The following is a 16,788-nucleotide window of genomic DNA, read 5'->3' as shown; positions in this document are numbered from 1 at the left end:
GGAAAATAAAATAGGGTAATGTGATGGAGAGTGACTGGGCACAGGGGGTGCTACTTTAGGTAGAAGGGGAGGCTCTTTGAGGAGTGACCTTTGAGCTGAGGTCTAAATGAAAAGGGCAGGCAAAAATGTAGGCGCAAGAGTGTTCCAGGCTGGAAGCAAGTGCAGGAGCCCTGAACTTGGTTGCTGGGGAACTGAAAGAAGGCCAGAGCTGGAGCACAATAAATGAAGGGAGAGTGGTGGGAGATGAAGACGGAGGTAGGCAGGGGCTAACTGGTGCAGAGTCTGATGGACATGAAGCTTGGATGAAGTCTTGAAAGGTTAGAGCTAGAAGGAGCCTCGGAGATCGATCCCAGTCCTCCCATTTCAACGGTCCTGAAGAGATTTATATTATGATTAAAAGTGAAGTTTTAACAAGATCATCAAGTTGAGGACATTATATCTACTGCCCAGACTTTTAGACTTTTTGGATAATAAACATAATCATGCAGGCAACACGTTTTCTCATTTAATCCTATAATAACCCACCTTATATTTTAGGTATCTTTATGAGATATTATTAGCCCCACCTGTGGATAAAAAAACTGGGGTCTACGGTAACTTGTCCAAGGTGTCTTAAATGGTCCAGCCAGAATTCAAACCCGTGCTCTTTCCACTACTCTGATATCCTGCCCCTCACTGCACAACTCTGACTTCCTCTGTGTAAGCTGCCAAGTGGCTTTTATGTATTTGTTTGTTTGTTTGTTTATTTATTTCCAGAGATAGGGTCTTGCTTTGTCACCCAGGCTGGAGTGCAGTGGTATGGTCATAGCTCACTGCAGCCTAAAACTCCTAGGCTCAAGTGATCCTCCTGCCTCAGCCTCCCAAGTAGCTGGGACTACAGGCACGTGCCACCATGATGAGATCTTACTATATTGCTCAGGCTGGTCTGGAACTCCTGGCCTCAAGCATCCTCCTGTCTTCGGTGCCCAAAGTGCTGGGATTACAAGCATGAGCCACCACACCCAGCCCTCAAGTGGCTTTGTTTTAAAAGTGCTCCACCTATACTTCTGTGAAAGTCTGGAAGGGAAACAGACTGGAGACAATGAGTGCACATATGCACACGCTTTGCCACACAAGGGCTGTTCCAGGTCTTAGATGAACAGTTGGAACTCTGGTTGGCTCTGTAAAGGTGGTGTTAGTATTGTCCACTGTTGATATGTAAGGCCTTGAGGTCCAGGTTTGTCATCAGTCTAACTTGTTCTATAGTGAACTCCCTTACCTTGTGCAAGAGGATATTTTCATGTTTAATGAAGATGATAGGGATGCATGAAGGAACCCACAGAAGGCCAGAACTAGATAAGAGATTAGAGATCATCATTTCGAAAACACTGCACCAGTCACCTGGGAAGATTTTTTTTAAATACAGATTTTCAACTTTGCATATGGATTGCATATTAGATAATATTGTTGTATCACATTAAAATCACCCAGCATGATAATGACATTGTAGTCATGCATGACAATGAGTTATGCATGAGAATGTCCTTGATACATAATGAAGTACTAGGCTTAAATATGATATGTTTACAGATATTTTCAAATGATTCTGGTGTGTGTGTGTGTGTGTGTGTGTGTGTGCGCGTGCGCGCGTACATGCTCATAAACTCACAGAAAGCAAATACAGCAGTGCTAAAGACTGGTGAATCTAGGTGAATGGGTTTTCATGGTACCCTTCTTTCACCTTTCAACTTTTCTGTGGGTTTGAAGTTTTTCAAAATAAAAAAATTGGTGGTGGAGAGGGTGGTAAGCAGACTGAAAAAAATGCAGAGTCCAGATGCCATTTCCAGATATTCTGATTCAGTGAGTCTAGGTCCTGTGAATATGTGTTTTTCAATTTCCCTCCATTCCATTGCACAAACTTGAGTACCATTGATCTAATCCAACTCTAGACTTACCTCCCCACCCATCTCACAGAAAAATATCCCGAGGATCCAGGAGGGTGACTAGCTCAGAGACCGCCCAGTGGGCTAGCAGCTATATCAGGCTTGGAATGCGGATTTCTATTTCACCATGAAGAATTTAGCGCTATATCTCGGAAACGCATATTAAGTGCAGGGAACAGAGGCGGGGAGGGGCCATGAGTGGAGTACGGTGGGTGGAAGGATGGTATCTTTGACTTGGAAGTCAATTATCAATGGCCCTCTTAAAGCCCCGTCACTTTTAACAAAACTCAGTGGCAATTCCCTACGTCGACTCAAGAAAACTCTAAACAGGTCCACATTGGTGGCCACCAATAGCTTCCCGAAAGAAAAGGACAAGCGTAGCCTGGCTCTGTTGGCGTCCCGTCGCCAAGGAGACGGACCGTTCCATTCTTCCTCCGGGGATGGTCTTCATTTTTTCCTCTCCCAATCCGCAGCGCGGTGCCCAGAAGACGCTCTGAAGAACTAGCCGGGCTAATCTAGAATAGTCTGGAGGCTCCTCGCAGCGAGGGGGCGTGGCGAGGTGACGCGGCCTGCTCCGCAGGGGGCCCGGCACCCGAGGCCCACCCCTGGTTCCCGGTGGTGCGGCCCGGGGCGAGCGGCGGGTGCCGCGGAACTCCTCGCCGGCCCGACGTGGGGAGGCGCGGGCGCCGCAGCAGCCGGCAGGCCCCCCGGCGACCCCCAGGATGCCAGAGGCCAGGAGCTCCGGCCAGGACCTCACGCGATGGAAGAAGAAGCCGCCGGTGCGCCGCACGGTCAGCCAGATCTGCCCGCCCCCGCGGCGGCCCCTGACCCTGGCCGACATCCGGCCGGGCATGGAGAACGAGAGGCTGGGGGTCGTGCGGGACTCCATGTTTCAGAACCCGCTCATCGTCAAGGTGAGCGGCCCGCGCGCCCGCCCGCCCCGCCCGGCCTCCCCGCCCAGCCGCCTGGGAAGCTCCGGCTCCCGCGCAGACCGGCCCGGACCCCGGTGCGGTCAGGGGCAGGTCGCGTCGCGTCTCTGAGCCTCAGTTTCCTCATCCTCGAAGTGGATATGATGATGGCACCTATTAAAGGGACAGGTTGGGAGGATCGAGTAGGGTTATTTCTGCGGGACCCTGGCCGCTGTGGGTTCCCACAGGGTGAACCCGCAGGGGTACAGGTCGCACGCACCCCAGCCCGTGTCCTCACTGCCAGCCCTCGCGGGGCGAAGGCCGCCGCTTCCCTTTCCCCTGCGCGCCTGAGCCACTTGTGTGCAGCAAGTGCTCTGCGTCTCTCCTGGAAGTTTATTTCCGCCCGATCGTACTCTATTTATGCTACTTATTCAAATCACGACTCTAAGAGAAAAAAAAGTGCAAGTCTCTGACCTGGGCGGCCCCGCCGGCATGAGCGAGGGAGCCGCGGCTTCTGGCTAGATCACCTTCCCTTTTACTGCACACGCGCTCCCTCACCTGGGTCTCGTTCCCCGCGAGGTGGGAAACCCAAGGCTGGCTGGCACCGCCACACCTCGCCTGGGGCCGCAGGAGTCACGCCGAGGCTGGGCGGTCAGAGCGAGCCCTGCAGCTAGTTTACCTGGCGCCGCTGGAGGGCAGTGCGCTCCTAAAAATGCGCTCGGTTCCCAGGTGGGGGAGGTGGGCGGCGCAGGTGGCAACCTGGGATTCAGCAACAGTTATTTATGTGTTGGAGCCCAGAGGGAGGGATGGTGGTTTGTTTTTGTTTTTCGGTAAAGAGCACCTGGACTTTCTTAAGACTGTGCTAGAATCCGCTCAGTTCAGTGGTTCCTGGGCAAACATTGAGTCTCTCCTCTTGCCTTGCCCAAACTGTGTTCTTGCAGAGGAGGGAGGTACTGCTAGGCAGGGAGGGGGCTGCACCTGGGCGAAGTCGGCTGTTCACCCTCTGCACCGTCCACCTAATGTGCCTCTTCTTGGGCCCCACAAAGTGGAACAAGGTCTTTGACTGACTTCTAGGTGAGAAGAGCCACTCTCAGCCGACAGATGGGACAGACAGTTGGGGTTCGCTATTCTGGGATCGAGAAGAGAATTACGTCCACCCCCTCTGACTAGCTGCATTAACGTTAGGTCATTGCTTTTGCTCAAGTAGTTACTAGTGGGCCAGCTTCTCCCTACTTAAATATAAAGTGAGGGCGTTGTGGACTTATTCACTGTAGTGAATTAGCGTGTGATGCCCACCCTGAACGATATGTGTATATACGGAATATATATGGATATATACACACCTACATGTATATGCATATAGTGAATACATTATACATACATGTAAATTTTACATCTCTCATGTGTATGTGTATACGCATAATATATGTACATACATGTGTCAAATGAAGTACGTGTACATATATATGTATATTTTCCCCCTCTTTTCTTTTTCCTTTTGCTCCCGGCGCCATATCAAGAAGGACAAGATTTGGCCTCTGGGTGGCACTAGCTGAACGGCTTCCAGTATGAATTCAATCCCCGATTCCTGAACCCAAGTTTAGGGTTGGAAAATATACAGGAGATGACTGACACACGACTGGGGTTCTGTCTTCAGCCAGTGCGATGCAGAGCAGGCCTGCCCTGGCCCCAGGTGAGCACGCGGGAGCATCAGCACCTGCCTCCGGGCATCGGAGGGAGCCCTGGGTTCTCTTCTGTCAGGGGCAGCCAGGGGGCAGCCTTTCCCCCTGACTTGCCTTCCTGGGTTCTTCAAGGGCCATAAGGTACTTTCTGTAGCAGTTAAGATTATGCCCACATTTCAATATTTACTACCTCCTATAAGATTAGAAAATCTTATAATTTTATAGGTCAAAACCTGACCTAAATAAACATTGGCAGAGAAATTGAGCATGGAAAGGAAGTGTGGCTGTTCCCTTTTCCAGACCCCCCTTTGCAAATGAGTGCTCTGAGGCCATTTTTGCTCAAGGTCCTGGCGGAGCCTGCGTTGGCAGCTACATCCACTGACTCCCAGCCCAGCATCATTTTCACCACTCCAAACAGCTTTCTATATTTTAAAGAAAATTTAAATTATGAAAAAACTTAGAGGTTTTTGGTTTTAAAGAAAAGGAGAAAATTGAAATTATTTAAAATTGGGGAGCCTTACAAATGTTTTTAATGTTACAGAAATTTCTATTGAGCTTGGTTTGTGGATTTCTTCCTTGCGGCATATCGGATTTTCAGATCCTAGGTTAGTGTGTGCCTCCTCATTGTGTGTGGCAGAGCTTGGGAGTGCCCTCTGCCTGGGGTGTCTTTAGGAGGATGATTGGAACTGAAGCGTATTTTGGTTTTGTCTAAGCCTGAACCTGCAGGTGTGCATCTATGCTGGAAGAATATGGCACCTTAGAAATAGTTATTTATTCCACCCTGTTGGGGGGTTGTTGCTCAGATTGTTTTCTCGAGTGAATAGCATCAGCATTTTTTCATTTAAAATGCAGAGACACTGACTGAACAAACCCAACACTGGTATTTCACACCTATGGAATTTACCAGGACATAGACACATCAGTTATTCAAGAACATGTCTGCAAGATGCCACAGTAACCAAGTGAAAAGGGAAAAACACAGACATCCAAGCAGGTATTTTATCTACAAATGCGCAACAACTATTTGCCTCATTTAAAACCATACCAACTGCTTATTTAATGGGAATGATTGAATTAAGTTGGTGTTTCATGAGGCCACAAAAAGATGTAAATATTTTCCAATAGAAAGAGCTTCTACTCTTGTATAAAGTGATGTGTAGGTAGCCAGTTTTCCTTCAAATGTGACTCTCTGGAAAGGATAAAATTAAATAGAGAAGAACCAAGCTTCTTCCCCAGAATTCTGTGACTCAACACAGAATCCTGCTACAATAGCCTTCAAGGCTCCTTCACAAAACCTGTCAGGGGTGCACCTTCCTGCCATCGGAACTCAGCTGATAACCTGTCAATACAATTATAGGGAGAGACTGCTTGGCTTGCTCCTCTGACAGCCTGGAGTCTTCTGTTGCCCTGGAGAGGCAGCCTGTGTACAGGGGTGGAATTTATGCAATTGAGCACCCTTAGAAAGTGCAAATGATCATGGCACCCGATTTTTTCATAATTTATTACTGACTTTGGTTTTCTGTGGGGCTTTATGTCACAAGTAAGAAGTGCATGCATTTGTAAAATAGAATAGAATCATAGCATTTGGGACTGGAAGGAAGCTTACAGACATCTAGTCCAACTCCTTTTTTGAGGATATTAAGGCCCAGTGAGTGGAAGAGATCCGCCCGAGGTGCTACCCTGAGCTGATGGCAGAAGAGTGATGAGACTCAGGTCTCCTGACTTCCAGCCCCATGCTCTTCTGGCCACAACACACAATTAATTAACCAATGATAGCCCAGACTGGTTATATCCTGTATAGCAGGCAGTCAAAAAGGGTTCACAAATGAATCTGATTCCAATATTATTTCACTCAATGTTCCTTCTAAAGTGAGCTCTATTGATTTCTCAGGACTTGTCAATAGCCAAGACATATTTATTGAATGTTTACTAGATGCCTAACACCATCCTAAGCTTTCTCGGGGGCATAGAAACAAGTTTAGAATGCAGCACTTTCTGAGTTTCGCAAGGAGTTAACTATTTAATATTTAGCTATGGAGATGGGAGATATATATTTAGCTAAGCACAGCTCCTCCTTAAAGAAAGCTCTCGGGGAATTAGCTCTTTTACACACACACACACACACACACACACACACACATACACTCACAAATAATAAGGCAGGCATTGTCATGGGTCACTCCGTAAGTTCTTAAGTGAGCTGCTCTGCCCAGAAGGGTTCACATTTGCAGGGAGGGAGCCCTGGGCAGGACTCAGGGGGACCTGGAACTGGACCTTGAAGGGTGAAAAAGCAGATTCCGATCAGGAGATCAGGGGTGAGGAGAATGGGGGGGAAAAACCAGCCCTTTCGGGCTGCATGATTCCATCTTCCTCAGATCCTAAGTGTTTGTAGGTTTCCACTCCAACTTTAGTCCTAGTTTATGAGACTCAGTGCCACTGCTGGGATCATTATCATTATCATCACGAGGAAGCATTTATTTAGAGCCAGTGTGTTCGAACTGGATGCTCTACAAAATTAGCCAACCACACCATGCCCACTAATAGCTTAAGGTTGCTAATAAATACTGATGCCGTGAACATCAGTGCGCAGACAGAGACAAACGCCATGAAGGCAGGCAGACAGAAACACAGTTGTACAAATATCCCCATGTGGGTCAGTATTTTTATTACATTTGAGTACCATTCGAAAAGGGTACATGCAACTTTATAGTTGAAAGGAATATACCCCTGATTGCTCAAATCCTTTTACATTCAATTACAACGTAATAGGAGAAAATAAAACAGGCTGGGATTAAAAAACGAGCCTCCCATCCTAATGGCCCAGTCTTGGCTGCCCAGTGGGTAGGTTTCATTTTTTCTAGGGAGCAACCAGGGTTTATCTATCCTTGCAACTCTCTCTTGGTCCTTTTTTGTTTTCTCTTCTCTTTAAATCAAAGCTTCCCCCTTCCAGGCGCCCAGTCACTTCCTTCAGTGAGCGGGGCTGAAGCAGTGAACTAATCCCCTGCCCACCCCTGTGGCTATTCCTGCCACCGGCTTCTCACCACCCTGGGGCAGCCACTAGCTCACTGCTCCGCTGCTCCTCTGCCTTTCTCTTTGTGCCCCCGAAGAAGGTGTCCTCGGGCTGTGAAGTATTAATGCAGATCAGATGTCAGAATTTGGATTCCCCCTGTTGAACTCAGCCACCGCACATTACGTGGTTCTCAGAATACTGCGGTGGCGGTGGGTGACGTGGTGGGAAGGCCATTCCTCCAGGAAAAATTCTAAGGCTGGGGGAGACAAGTTGGAGTCCCTTCCTCCCCTTCCGGAGCGTGCCAGGCTCAAGTGTTGCTCACTGTATAGTTCCGACTGCTTTTTCCTTATTTGCAAGACAAAGTTTTCTTGATTTGCAACTGGCCCTGCAGACAAAATTTCAAAATCCTATTTTCTGTAGCAGGTTTTTGTGGTTTTCAAACTGTTCTGTGAAGCATTGGAGTCAGACTCAAAAAAACTTTTAAGAAAACACATCTGTATTTAAAAAGTTTAATGAAAACATAAATACAGTTAAATATATTTTCGTGAAAAGCTAATACAAGACCACCAGCATATTAGCTGTGCATTGAGTTTGCCAGTTTTGGAGTGTTAGTTCTGTGCTTGTGCTTGGAATGCTTGTATGTGTGTCACAGGCAGCAAAGATTGTAACCAGGCATAGGACCTTGGGGCTGTGCAAATCCATTTGAATAGGACAGTGCTCTGCCAGTTCCCTGGGCACTGGGCTCTGTTAAACCTTAGACCCATCTGCTGGGCTCGTGCTCCCGTGTCAGGGCTCTCGGGTTGGCTGGGCACAAACGAGGGAAGGCACAACAGTCACGATCATCTGGTGTTTGGTTGGTTTTAGCGTTTATTATACCTGTTGAGTACTTCTCATCTGATTTTTGTATTTGTAAAAAAACAAAAAACAAAAAACTGAGCATTTGTAGGTCATTGGTAACAATTCAGTTTTAAAGGAAATTGTCCCTTGCCTCTTCCAAAGTCCCGGATTAGTGAAATGAGGACCCACAGTGTAAATGGGGAGGACTGTTAAAATGATTCCAGGCTAGGAAAAAAAAAAAAATAAAGAAAAAAAACCAAACCAAACAAATAAAAGAAAGAAAAAGAAAAGAAAAACAAAACACCAAAAAAATGATTCCAGGCTGCAGCTTTTGTTTTCATACAACCACAGGAAATACAGACATAAGTTGCTTGCTCAGGTAGATATAAAACTGCAGCTACCCGGCGGGAAGGAAAGGCCAGCGTGGTGGTTTGGATGTGAGACATTGGGCCAGGCGGGTCCCAGACCCAGTTCTGTCTCAGCAGCTTGCCTGCTGTGCCACCTATGAGGTGACTTACCCTTTGAGCCTCAGTTTCCCCCACTTTAAAATGGGACAGTAATAGTTAGCACTCGGCCCTGGGAGAGTTTTAAGATTCAGTGAGACGACACAGGCAGTGCCTGGCCCCAGAGGACCCAGGAGGGCACATTGTTACTTCCCGATATCCCGACTCCAGATATTTCTGTTCCTCGGAGCAGCCTTATTGTTCTCACGAACTGATTTCAAGTATGCAAAGTCTGAACTTACAGAGAACGAGACAAATCCACCTCAGTGCTTACTTTTTCCCCTTTGTGCTCTCTTTGGAAAACACTGTCACCCACGCTGTCTCATGTTTCCTGCTACCTGTCTCTGGAGCCCCTGGGGGTGCCTTAGTTCAGGGTTAAGCTGTCCGGTTTCCGGCATTCATCCCGTGCTTACCCTTAAAGGTTCTGGGGCGAGTAGCTCAGTGTCTGAGCCCGGGTTTCCCTGTCCGTACAGCACGGGAACTAAGACCTCCTTGCCGACGTCTCAAGGTTGTCGTCCAGACTCATTCAAATGAGATACTGTATCATGGAAGAGATTATGACATTCTGGAATTAGACCAGTGGTTCTTCTTCTTTTTTTTTAACATCCATCTTTTTATTTACTCTCTTCCTTTTTATTTATTCTTTGGTCGAGTGAACTTGTAATCAAAAGCAAGAGGGCCCCTTCCCTGAAGGCATATACTGTCTAGTGCCCTAGGTAAGACATTAAATCAATAACCACTAAAAATCTTATTCATCATAGCTCCCTTCATAATCAATTCACTCAACATCTAGTTATAAAATTAAACTTTTAGAGATTTCGGTCCTGGTTTCTCCAAGCCTGGAAACCAGCGGTTGTTTTTCCTTAGGCAGGGTCTTACACTGTCACCCAGGCTGGGGTGCAGTGGCAAGTGCACTGCAGCCTTAAACTCTTGGGCTCAAGCGATCCTCCTGCCTCAGCCTCTCAAGTAGCTGGGACTCCAGGTGTATGACACTACGCCTGGTTAATTTTTACATTTTTATTGTAGAGATAGGGTCTAGCTATGTTGTCCAGGCTGGTCTGGAACTCTTAGCCTTGAGCATTCCTCCTACCTTGGCCTCCCAAAGTGCTGAGATTACAGGCGTAATCCACCGCACCTGGCCGAGACTAGCGGTTCTTAATGGAGGAAGGCGGTTTTCCTTCCCAGAAACATTTGGCCATGTCTGGAGACATCTGTGGTTGTTGCAACTGGGGAGGGGCACTACTGGTGCGCAAAGGCCAGGAGTGCTGCTCAACACCTCCCATGCACAGGACGGTGCCCCCACCCCAAAACAAGAATCATCTGTCCCCAAATACCAGTAGTGCCGAGGCTGAGAAATCCTGAAATAGAAGACTTAAACCTGTGGGAAATTGATTATTACTCACGGAGCGTCCATGGTCTTTTGAAAACCTAAGGCAAAGATTCTAGAAAGGAGATGGTTTTGTTTTAATTGCTTTTCTAGCCATTGTTTGCTGCTGCATCCTCCTCCCACACATTTAAGGGGCTATTTTAAATTCCCCCTTTGAATCCATTTCCTTTCTCTGGGTGATACAGCTTACGTAGTTTGCAGCTTTTGTCTGTGGCTTGTCTATCTCCAGCCTCACTCACGATGTAGTTGGAAAAACTCAAAAGCATTCCCAGCAGTCCACGCAGTGTGGCTCAATAACTCATTAGACAAACTACTTAGCAAGGGGGCTGATGCGTTGAGTAATCCAGTGTACAAACTCGGTTTCCTTGGTGCACCAACTTCCGAGGGTTTGGTTTGGTTTTCCTCAGTGTGAACTAACCTAAAATTTAAACCAGAGTTGATTTAGTACACCAGAAATTAAACTCACAGTGGGCCAAAGGCCCACGGCAGACTTTATGCTCATTGTGGCACAAACCACAGCGTTTCAGGGAAGCAGATAAATGCACTTTATAAAGAAAACAGCTGTATTTTTCCACCCAATAATTTAAAGGCACATCAGGGTTCGGTCAAGAAACTGACAGACATGGGTCAATGAACAGAAAGGTCAACACGAGTAGCGCACAGGAGGGAGAATGGCCCACCAAAAGGATTGTGGAAAACACATAATAAGCCCAAAAGAGGGATTTTTGATCTTTTATATGAACCAAACAATGCATATTTGGGAGACCAAATGCACTCAGAAGCGTACAAGATGAATTTCTTTGTGTGGATCAAAATCTTTTGTGTTTGTCCAGAAGAATGAATGTGGAGGCCCAGAAGCTCTTTGATTTCGAGGTATGTGTGGCATTAGTGAGAGGCCACACCGCTGCCAGGTGGCTGGCCATTTGTAACCAAGAGCGCGGCATCTAAGCCGTGTCACAGCGTCAGGGCCCTGTGAGCCAAAGCTCAAATGCCACAGCCCCCCACCAGGATGGGGCCCGCAGAAGGACATCGAGAGAGGTGATCTCTTGGCCACAGCATTTCTGTTGCAGGAATTAGAAAACTTGCTGGCAGCTTCGTTAGTCAATTTTACCAGACGATAGTGAATTTGGCCATGTCGCCACATTAAGATGCCACCATAATGTTCCTATCATGCAGAGCTGCATTCGTATTTTGCCTCTGCCTCCCAGGAGATCTTTGAGAATAGAGAAGTTGGCTTTTTTTTTTTTTTTTTTGGTACGCATTTGAGACTGCTAATGAACCCATCAGTCAATGAGCAAATAGTTATTGAACACCTACAGTGTGCAAGGTACCGGTAGAGAGGTTTAAGATTTCGTTTCCAAGGGGTTGGTGGTCTGGTCAGGGGAGAGCGAGACTTTGTGCATTAAAGCCAATAATATAATTTATTGTAAGTGCAAGGAGAGGTGATGAGAGGCCAGAGTGCTGCGTTCAGGAGTTGAGGTCGGGAGAAGAGTCGGGTATTCCAGGCAGCGCAGATGGCTTGTGGGGCTGGGCTGGGGCTGCAGTGTGGGTTGGATTCTAGTGGGGGGTGGGGGCGAGCAGGATAGGGGGCACCTGGAGAGGGGCTGGCCTGAGCAAAGGCTCAGCATCTCGAATGTGCAAGGTGTTTTCCGCAAGAACGGACAGAACAGCAACTCTGATTCGGTGAGTGTTGTGAAGAAAGTAGGAGGAGGTGCATTCATTCACTCTCTGCTTTAATTAGCAGACGCTTCTGAGCACACACTGTGTACTGGGCACAGTGCCAGGTGCCAAGGATACAGGGGTGGATCAGCATGGATTTAGGATTTGCCCTCAAAGAGCTTACAATCAAACAGGCAGAAACAGATGTGGAAAAAATCAACAGCAAAGTGCTGCAGGTGCGGCCTCAGCCATCCAGATGGGAACCGTACCCCGTGCTGGGGGCAGCTCCACCTGCAGGAAGGGCGCTGCGGGAAGGTCCCATAGGCTGGTGGCTCTGAGTCTCGACATGAAGGTTAGTAAGCGTGTCGGGGGAGCTGGAGAGGTGGGGGCAGAGGTGGATCCAGGTTTTGTCAGGCTTGAAGCTTATGCAATTTTGGGACCCCCTTTTAGGAAACAGAATACAAAATTACAAATAATTTTGGAAATTAAGTCTAAGGCCTTGGAAAGGGCCCTGTGCTAGTGAGTGATCCTAAAGCTAAACTTCATCAGTTTTATGTAAATCAGCTTTTGGCTGGGGAGGAAGAGCTTTCCAGGAAAGGGGGTAGTGCGTTCAGGGGCGTTGGTGGGGGGACGCAGAGGATCGCTGAGCTTGAGAGGCCTTGGTTCGTCTCCAGGCTACGTGTCATTCATTCATTCATTCATTAAGCGTTGCACAGTTCCCGTGGACAGGCACACCGGGCCCTAGGGCTGCAGTGACGAGCTCACAGTCTGCTACGCACTCTCATTGGCTCTGAAACCTTGGGTGAGTCGCTAGATGTCTCTAAGCCTTGATGCCTCCACACCTGAATGCCTTCTTCCTGAGAACCACGCTGAGCCGATCCCTTCATTTGCTCATTCGACCACGTGCACAATGTTTATTGAGGGGCTGCTATGTGCCAGGCTGTGTGCTGGGCCTTGGGGGCACCTCAGTGGACAAGATAGCCTTAGTCCCTGCTAGCAGTGGCCTACAAGACCCTGGAGAAGACAGATAATAAGCCAACCATTCCTCACTCAGGAGTCCAGCGTGCTCAGAGGAGGCACACAACCAGGAGGCTTGGCAGGACCCACCCAGAGGATGGGACATTTTAGCCCAAGCCCCTGAGATGAGTGGCGTTGGTCCATGAAGAGAAGCGGGGAGGAGGGTGGGTGTGTGTCTATGCTTGGGTAGGCGGTGCCAAGAGATTGTTCCAGGCAAAATAAGAGGTTTTTCAAGAAGATCAAGGCAAGGAGGGACCTGGAGCTTTGGAGAAAGGGGGCTGGTGGCTGCAGTGGAGCATCAGGTGGGGCCCGATGAGCCTGGGCAGGAAGTGACCTGAAGGGCCACAGCAAGGGCAATGATGTGACAGAGAACAGAGGGCTGAGAGGCAGGTCTTCTGCAACATGCTACAGCGAACAACTGTGGCTCCCTTGCTGCCCTGAGGGCAAGGACAGGCTGACAGAGGGACACATGCCCGACTGCAGGGGGCTGGGGTTTGACCGCTGGAATGGACACATGAGCTGCATCTTGGTCCCCCGCCAGGCGACTGGTGCCGGGATGCGCACCACGCTGGTTTAGGGTTAGCAACTGCAATTTGTTTACTTTTTACAAGTTAAACAAACCCAAGTTTGCCACGCTCAGTCTATTCACCAAGTCGTTTGAGGGAACCTGCTGGAGCAATTCCGAGGGGTCCCTTAGGGCTGAGTGCTGGGCTTCAAGGCTGCCTCCGAAACCTTTATAAACTGTCACTGAAGATTTTGCTCTCTCTGTAGGCACCCAGTGGGCACAAATTCGCAGGTTTAAGCAAGTCCTTTAAACACTCCCCTTCCAAAGGAAAGTGCCTGCCTGGTGTACCGAGAGCTCCGTCTTCTCTCAGGCAGCAGGTGGCTTCTCGTGGCAGATCCTCCCAGGATCGCCTGGCAGGGTGTTCACGGGCCTTACTTCCCCCCAGAGGGCGCGTGGGGAGGGGCTGAGCCTGGAGTCTGGTTTCCAGGAGGCTCCTGGCCATGGACCGCTTGAGCAGCCAACAGCCCCACTGTGCCAGGCTCTGTGCCAGCCTTCTTATGCACCTGCTCCCTTACATCTCTGCACCAATCCTGAGAGGCGAGATGACTGTCATTCCCATTTTACAGATGGAGAAGCTGAGGGTTACAGAGGTTACACGAATTCCCCACAGTCATCCGGCTAATGTGTGGAGGAGCCAGCCTGAGGTCGAAACACTGTGCAAATCCACCACGTGTTGGGTACCTCCTGAGTGCCAGGTCTTTCATGTATGTTCTCTGCAAGGTGCATGTCTTAACCTTGGAAAGACCCAGTAACATGCCCAGGGTCCCACAGAGGGTAAATGGCAGGGTTGGGGCTTGCACTGTGGCCTGAGTGAGTCCACAGCTTGTCATGCTCCTTACATGTTGGGCCACACTGCCCGTTACGCCAGGGGCTTCTTGGTCCTGATGGGAGAGAAGAATCCAGCTAATGTACATCTTTGTCATCTATGTCTATATCCTCTGCATCCATATCCCCTACATCCATGTCATCTCCATCTGTATCTGTCCAAAGGGTCATCCTCATCTGGACTGTACTTTCTGTTCTCAAAGGACCTTACGGTCCAGTTGGGCAGATGAGTCACACCACACACATGCACATACACCTAGAAGTTGACTGCACAAGGCTGAAACCAGTGGGGCCCAGGGTATGGCTCCCACGTCCATGTCTGTTAAAAAGGAAGAAGAGGGAGTAGTGGCCTGGGGTGGTCCAGAAAAGCCTGTGGAGTTGCTGGAAGGTGAAGAGGAGGGAGGAAGGTCTTTCAGATGCAGACAGTGGCCAAAGTGAGAAATCGGGTGCCAGGAGTGTGGGTGTGTTTGCAGGGGAAGTCTGGAGGGAGCAAGCCAGGAAGAGGGCAGCAGAGGGAGGTGCCGGGAAAGGGACACAGGGATCAGGTGGGGACTGTGTGAGGAGTCTGCAGCTGTGGTGTTACCACTTGAAATTTTAAGAAGAGACACGGCATACGGAAGAAAGGAGCGTGGAGCATGGATACAAGCTTTGCTGTGGAAGCCTGGATTTCAGGTTATTCGAATGTGAGCGTCCCTGCCCGGGGAGCTGGGGTGGCTGGGGCCGAGCAGAGTGGCCTCACCCTTTCAAAGGGAGGGTGTCCCCTCCTCTCCCAGCCATCGCCCCTTTCTTCTCCCCACCTCCCTAATCAGAGAGAGCAAATTGTTATCAGATTAGCACCAGCAATGAAAAGCACAGTCCCCTCACCTCGCAGTTCGTTAGCATTTAGATAGCCCAGGACCGCGGCCCACACAATAGGCATCAAAGCCCGGCTCAGGGCGCGGGAGGGATTAATTTCTTTAACTAACAGGACTGATCTGGCCTAACTCATTACCCTGCCTTGTCAGTGTGGATGTTAGATGCGATTGAAGATTATACCATTTAGGCCGTTCCCTTGTTTTCTGCCAAAACCGGGGCTATTGAATTGCACATTCTCGCGTAGTCCCGTCAATACTCAGCGGCCTGAGGTTCTAATTCTGCTTCATTTAAACTTCATCAACTTTTCCAATCAAGTGGAAGGATCCGAAATAGGCTCTGTGAGCAGAAAGGCCTGATTCCCTTTGTCAGATAATTTATTCTGCCCCCCCTTGCTCTCTTTCTCTCTCCAACCTCGTCCCCAATCCCCTCTCTCCAGGCTGCCCTCCCTTATCCCCCTGCTGAAAATGAGATTACAGTATTTAAATGACTATGATAATCAGTCTGGGGACCCCGAGCTGAGATTGAGGTTAATTTTTCTTAGCAGAACAAAGAAGCGTGATGCCTTTGGGGATATGAAGGTGCAATCTGGGTTTCTTGCTTGTGTTTCTCACCCCCCCAAATTGCAGTTTTAGGAGTCTTTTCTTGTTACTAACTAGGCGCCGAGTGTGATTTTTAAAGGCGGCAGCCCCTAAGAGGGCAGAAATGTAATTTTGAGCTGATAAACAGCTAACGGCCTTCAATCAACAATTTTAATAGGAAAAAAAAGTCACTTACATGATATGAGTACAGATCTAATGAAAGGATGATCATTTACCTTATTTATTTTTAAACACACACGGAATAATTTCCCAGTGTTAGAACTAGTAATTACAGCCACACGGTGCGCCAGTAAACTTTTGAATGAAGAGCCTTGTCACTCAGACGGCCTTCTCCCTGGCAGCTTTTGCTGCTATAAAAGTTGAGATTTTGTCATGTTTTGGCTAATTGGAAACCGGGTCATTATACCATTGAAAAGCTACATGAAAGTGACTTGTTCAATTGTTACCTGAAGCATTCACAAGCTGGCCAGTCATTCTGCTGGGACCCCCCTCCCCCCTCCCCCAGCTTCTAAAACAGAATCAAAATATGTATATTTCTTTGTCTTCCTTTGCTATCTTGTCAGAGCTGTTTTACATGCTGCCACCCAATGTTATCTTTTATTTGTGTCAGGAGAAAGGATTTGACAAGTTCAGTATACAATGTTCATTTGGCAAGGCAAATTTTTCATACCAATTTTGAGTTGGGAAATGAAACTATCTTTCAACAGAATGAGCAACATCATTTTTGGACAGACTTATTATGAGAGGGAAGATTGCAGAACTTTATTTCCTTGCATGATCCTGAAAAGTCTTATACATTTTTTAGAAAGTAGGATCTGGTTTCCGAATGCAACCCTAGTTGGGGGAAATAAGAAACCATCGTAATGTCTTCAGACAGGGAGGCCTAATATCCTATTCCCCCTCCCCAAGCCCCACAAGTTATTAAAAGGCTGGAATAAATTGTCCTTCTTCTATATTATAATGACTTTGTTTCAGACCCTTTAAACTGTGGGTGAGTTTCTGACAGTCATCCGCATTTG

At 48.2% G+C, this 16,788-nt stretch overlaps 1 protein-coding gene across 2 annotated transcripts in view; it reads left to right on the top strand.

Annotated features, from left to right (window-relative positions):
• Window positions 1–2,541: 2,541 nt before the first annotated feature.
• The window catches only part of CFAP77 (cilia and flagella associated protein 77), a 115,496-nt gene continuing 101,249 nt past the window's right edge, over window positions 2,542–16,788 (top strand). The window contains exon 1 of one of the 2 annotated variants that reach the window (XM_045563688.1): window positions 2,542–2,836. In XM_045563688.1, coding sequence (XP_045419644.1) covers window positions 2,645–2,836 — 192 coding nt within the window. In that variant the 5' untranslated portion in view covers window positions 2,542–2,644. Of the gene's footprint in view, window positions 2,837–4,358; window positions 4,524–16,788 lie in introns of those variants that run through there. The other variant, XM_045563689.1, reaches the window with a different exon arrangement.

Source organism: Lemur catta, chromosome 10 (genome assembly GCF_020740605.2).
Source record: "Lemur catta isolate mLemCat1 chromosome 10, mLemCat1.pri, whole genome shotgun sequence".
Classification (NCBI taxonomy): Eukaryota; Metazoa; Chordata; class Mammalia; order Primates; family Lemuridae; genus Lemur; species Lemur catta.
The sequence above is the reverse complement of the archived record's forward strand: the minus strand, read 5'-3'. Positions and strand labels throughout refer to the sequence as shown.